Consider the following 6,194-nt stretch of genomic DNA (forward strand, 5'->3'; position numbering starts at 1 on the left):
TGTTCAAAATATATTTAAAGGTATACAATAAGTGTTATACCACTTTTATATTGGACCATAGCACAAGCAAATTAAAAGTAGGCAAAAAAAAAATTTTTTAAAAAAATTGTATCATCGATAAAAATCGAAAATTAAATCGATTCGAAATCCAACAAAATATTATAGTCATATTTTTAAGTAATATTGGAATGTCAAAAAATTTAAATTGGAATTAGAGTTTAACGCATCAAAAGCAATTGTACTATTTATAGTACATACATTTAAACTATAATATCATATATTAAGTTATAAAAGATTGAAATGTATAGATTTTTTAATTTAGAATTCAAGTGTAAGTTCATGTAAATTACAATTAAATATCGATTGTTTTATTGACATGACTGCCGATATCGAATTATACCGCGATAATTTACAAATATGTAATATACATATATAAATAAATGAGTATATTACAGTACATTATAGACTCGAACATAGTCTAAAATGCCCGCTAAATTTCAAGTTGATACAGAAATGTTGCAAATCAATTTGTTCATAATCATTTCTTAACTCATCAACAATATGTATGACAGCAAAATAAATACGTAGTTGATGATTAAAATTAACACCAGTATGCTATTCTGCATTAACCATCATGCTATTAATTTGTTACATAAATTAATAGAATTTAGTATTATAGGTATCTACCTCAAAAGAGAAATTTTAATTAAAATAAGAGAATATTTATTGGGTTTCAAGAAGAGAAATTTCTCATAGCGTTTTAAACATGGGAAATTTTAATTCAATTTAAAATTCTTTGTGCAGTAACAAATTGTACGCATACCTTCGTACTGCAATAATATTCATTTAATTTTTGTTTATAATTAATTATTCTTTTTTACTTGTTCCTTGTTTTTTTTTTGTTTTTTTTTCTTAAGAATACCGATAATTCAATTTCAATAAAAACTCTCATTTAATAACTGTAAAAATGTTCAATTCAAAATTTTTATCATCACATTTTATTAATAAATTTCAGAATGATTTTAATCGTGATCGAGTTCAGAATTATTTTATTAAAAAAACTAAAAAAGAAAAAACGTGTTTATTAAATAATTTTAAAATAATTAAAAAAAAATTAAAAAAAAATAAATTTTATAATAATTTAATAAAAATTTTTAAAATTAATAATAATAAAACTGCTAATAATTACGTTTATAGTGAAAATTATAATAAAATTAATGAAAATAATAATAATATTAATATAATAATAATGAATATAATTGATATTAATATTAATGAAAAAACTGTTAATAATTTTATTAATGAATCTGTTTCAACAATTGATCAAGATCCAAATAATGATACAACAATAAATCGTGATGAATTAAATACGATTGTTCGAAGTATTTTAGTAGCACGTGCTAGAGATGGTGCTACAATACAAGAAATCAAAGGTATAAATTTTAAAATTATTTTATATGCTTGTACAACAGCATTCCAAATATTAATTTTTTTTTAAGAAGAAAATTTTTTATTCAATTTACGTCGATCAATTGTAATTTCAATTTTAATCTATTAATCTATAGCAAAAACTCTAATAATATTTTAGAATCATTGAAGAGCATCTTAGAAATTGCTTAATCTTTATCTGTGAACTAAAACCACAAGCAGGTATGGATAAACTCAGAAAGTATTTTCTAATAAAGAATAATAATTATTTGACTAAAAAACACAGCAAATTTTATTTGCCGTAATTTTTTTTTAATTACAACCCCTAAGCCGATTAAATTTTGAATTTAGGTAATAATTGTAAAAAAAAGAGACTTAACTGAAATTATAATAGCCCAACTTAACAAAGTAGTTCTGCCGTAAATGTGAATTAACTGAAGAAAAATTGAGTTTGAGAAAACTGCAAAAAAATTATTCTTACTAAACGTCCTTAACTATTACTATTCTTACTAAAATTTCTTTCATAACTAAACTTACAAAGTAATTAACAGTGTAAATGAATATATGTGCAACAATCAGTAGCAGAGTTTTAAATCTTCTTTAAGGCAATTTACAGAGCTGTATGATTTTAAAATATTCTTTATTAAAATAGTCTTTAATTCTCTTTAAAACTGAGAAACGAAAAATTTTTAGTTTGTACACTTATGTCATTGTATTGCAATATTATAAATATAATAAAATGTTATATTCATACATACATATATAATTGACAATAGCAATGTAGCAAAAACTATAATATATTTTAAATAAAGCATTAAGTATAAATAAAAATTTAAATTTTAAAATTTCACCAACACTAAACATAATTTTTATTTCCTACATACAGATGACTATTATGATACAATTGGAGAAAAATTTCCATTATATGATAACATAACAGATTATTTATTATCAATTCCAAATGTTACATGTTATGTTAATGAGAATTGTTGTAGAATATTTTATATAACATCATCAGAGAAAAGTCAACATATTATTGATATGGTTAAAAATCAAAAGCCATCACGTAATACAAAATCAAATCATCATCACCAACAACAACAACAACATGAAGAACACGAAGAAGAACAACCATTACAAGAAAATATAAAAATTAAGGAAACAAAAATTATTGATGAACTATCAACAAATTATAATAATAATTTAAATTATTATAATCAAAATTATATAAAAAAACAACAAACAAAAAAATATTTACAACAAAATGAATATTTTTCAAATAAAAATATAAATAATAATAATAATAATATAAATAAAAATAGAAATTATTTATTTCAAAATAAAAATAATAATAATTTTTATAATATGCAAAAATATAATCAACAATTTCATCAAAATCTTGAACAATATCCATTTAATTCAATATTAAATTATCAATTTAAAAAATATCAACAACAGCAACAGCAACAGCAACACCAGCAGCAACAACAACAACGCCGACAATATAGGAGTACTCCAATAAATGAAAATTATGAATATATTGATAATAATAAAATAAAAGAGATAGCTGATTATATTTTACAAAATAATAATGATGATAACAATTTATGTTACTTTGAGGATAATTACAAATATTTGTAAGTTTAAAAATAATAATATGTATATTTAAGATCTAATTGGTTTAATTATGACAAAATGACGGCCTAAAAATTGGCAATAAATAAGGCGTTTGAACATTTAATCGGTGGTTTATGGTACTAGTTCTATCTAATTAATCATTAATTTTCTAATAATTTCTTTAAATTACATCAAAAAATATTGCATACTTTTAGACGCTTTTCCAATACATTACAAACAAATTTAAAATCTAACCATTCTAATTATTCCTTATTTTTGAAATAATAAACAATATTCTGAATTTAATCAATTGAAATTTTATGGTATTTTTACATTACATGATTTAGTATAAAAATTGCTTTTAAAAGGTGTTACCATATCGAAAGAAAAGGTGTTACCATCATGATAAATTTTATGTAAAAATTTATCATGATGTTGCGTAAAAAATACCACAAAATTTATTTATTTTTATTTTTGTATATTAATAATAAATATTTTCAAAGGTATAATAAATTTACTGGATCAACGGAAACACTATCAACAAAACCAGCTACAACAAATAGTATAAATAGTTATAATAGTCATCAGGAATCCGAATTAATGAAAAATTATGATAATCCATATCGAAATAGAAATTATCAAAATGATAATGATAAACAAAATTTTGAAGATACAGCACGTATTTATGATTATCAATTATTGGGTGATGATTTCTTTTTAACATTGGCTAGAATCGAACTTGGTTGCAAATTCAAGAGAGGTAAAATAAAATAATTCCATTAAGTATATTAATGTCAAACTATGTCAGAAAATATGATAGAATTTTGACAAGATAAATGTCAGAAAATATGACAGAATTTTGTTAAGATAAATTGAATGTAATTCAAAATGGTAAATTTGAATAAAAAATTGTTCAATCTTTATGTGTAAACATCCATATATTTATTATAGCTCTTTTCCAATAAGACTGTAAGTTTAGAACTTTAACTGAATACCTTCCTTTACAATCAAATATTATTTTTAAATTTTTATTTTAATATATAAAATTTATTTAATTAATTTTTTGTATTTATTTTATTTTTAAGGTAACCTTCGTAAACAATCTGGCCATTGTATATCAGGTCAAACAATACAAGAAGCAACATTTCGTATATTAAATGAAGAAAATTTACATGATAAAATTATTATTAATATTGGATCAGTTGATATATTACAAGGTCATCATTTAATTGATATACAACAAGATTTCTTACAATTATTATTAGCATTCGAAAAACGTAATATTATACCAATATTAACGACATTAGCACCATTAGCTAATTCAGGACATAAAGCTGATATTAAAAAAAATTTAGAATGTTTTAATGAATTTATAAGAAATTGTGGATTACCATATATTGATATATGGACAACAATGGTTAATCAATATGGTAATACTTATTATGACTGTTATCAAAGGTAAATAAATATTATATTCCATAACAGAAACTAACATTAAATTGACATGTATATTTGACTTTTCAAAGATGCAAATGTTCTCTTATATTCTTAACCAAATTTTTCGGAATTACAAGTTCATTGTATTTTACGTAAAATTATAAATTATATTGCAATTTTTTTTTAATTATAATTTTAATTATTTTAATTTAATTTTAGTGGTGCCAGATATGTAACGGGTAGTATACATCCACATGTATTATGGAATAATGTTGGACGACAACGTATTTTTAATAAAATTAAATCAGAGCTGCCATTTTTATAAAAAGAAAATTATACTATAAATTAGGAAAATAGAATTGATCTCGTTCACGATTTTTGAATTTTAATGTGTTTGTGTACAATTTGTTTTAAGATGTTTAGTGTTCTTTGCCTTTTCTATACTTGCTTGTGTGATATCCGATTATATAATCAATTTTTAAAATTTATTTAGAAATATAAATAGTACAAAAGAATATAATTTAAATTTAATTATAATTTTTTAACATGATAGTTGTATATAGATTTAAAAAAAAATGATTTAATTATTTAATTATATTTTTTTTTCTATTCCAATTTTTCTGCACTATGAATCTTTTTCATTTTTAAGCCGAAATTAATGCAAAAAGATTCATTTTACATTAAAATTGTTTGGCTCTTTTTAAAATTTAAGTAAAAATTATTTTTCTCTTTTCTTTTTTGAATTTTATTTTCGGCAAAAAATTCAAAAAAAAAAAACAGGAGAAAAATTTAAAACAATAATACAAAAATTAAATTTAGCGCTAAATTTAATAAATTTTGTATAAAAATTTAGAATTTTAGAAATTGAAAAAATTCTTCTTTTTTTTACTTATATTTTTGTAAATTAAAGAATGAATTTTTTCAAATAAATTTATTTTGAATTATTTTATTTAAGTTAATTTATAAATAAATATATTAGAAAAAAAAGTGTATACACTATTCAATTGTTTTTTTATTTTCAAAATATACGAGTTTTTCATAAACGTAATACTGCAAAAGTATTGCAACCCATAAAGTACATATATGAAATATGTCAAGTTTGCTCAAAATCAAATTCGAACGTATGTCTGTAATTGAAGAGTTCATTTGAGAACGCAAAGAGACTTGAAACTTCACATAGCTGGATATTTTTGCATGCATATCCGTATTCAAAATGAGAAAGATTGAAACTGGTACCTCCCGTATAAGGTCCTGGTAGAGACTTAAAAAAAAAACACTTTAAATATGATGACAACACCTACCTACAACTTTTGTTTAACACCATTTTCTCACAAATCGGTTCTGATCTTTTTTTGTAAATTCAAGAACTTAGGTCCTGAGGTATGTCTTTTAAAATATTAGGCTAACATGGTCATATACAGTTATCGTTGAATGCCATTTTCATTCTTAATAACATTCACATTCATTTCGATGGCTGAAAAATAAAAGATTAGGTTGTTTAAATTTTAATTGTTAGCTTACTTAAAATTTTTGTCCAAATTTTGGGACAAAAGCTAAATTGAAAAAGAAAATTTTGTGTTTTTAGTTTTTTTTTAATTTATGATTGCATTTTATTTAAATTTCTTAATTTATTTACTTTGTTTTCTTTTCTTTTTTTTTATAAATATTTTATTTGAAATGTCTAAAAAATTTCGATTTTCTTTTTTTTTTAT

The 6,194-nt window shown here is 21.4% G+C and overlaps 1 protein-coding gene across 1 annotated transcript; it reads left to right on the forward strand.

Moving 5' to 3' along the window:
• Window positions 1-1,020: 1,020 nt before the first annotated feature.
• Window positions 1,021-5,443, forward strand: LOC129612844 (maternal effect protein oskar). Its single transcript, XM_055526629.1, has 5 exons — window positions 1,021-1,433; window positions 2,315-3,065; window positions 3,549-3,805; window positions 4,131-4,503; window positions 4,702-5,443. Exons 1-5 carry the CDS (start codon window positions 1,250-1,252, stop codon window positions 4,805-4,807), a joined length of 1,671 nt encoding a protein of 556 aa, XP_055382604.1. The 5' UTR covers window positions 1,021-1,249; the 3' UTR covers window positions 4,808-5,443.
• The last annotated feature ends 751 nt before the right edge of the window (window positions 5,444-6,194 follow it).

The sequence above is a fragment of the Condylostylus longicornis genome, unplaced genomic scaffold (assembly GCF_029603195.1).
Source record: "Condylostylus longicornis isolate FDR11 unplaced genomic scaffold, ASM2960319v2 ptg000077l, whole genome shotgun sequence".
Taxonomy (NCBI): Eukaryota; Metazoa; Arthropoda; class Insecta; order Diptera; family Dolichopodidae; genus Condylostylus; species Condylostylus longicornis.

Bases quoted from the DNA above. Each gene is read 5' to 3' on its own strand.
- LOC129612844 (XM_055526629.1), top strand. From the start codon at position 1,250: ATGAATATAATTGATATTAATATTAATGAAAAAACTGTTAATAATTTT. The intron at 3,806-4,130 runs GTAAAATAAAAT...TTTATTTTTAAG, and splicing joins TGGTTGCAAATTCAAGAGAG to GTAACCTTCGTAAACAATCT. The intron at 4,504-4,701 runs GTAAATAAATAT...ATTTAATTTTAG, and splicing joins TATTATGACTGTTATCAAAG to TGGTGCCAGATATGTAACGG.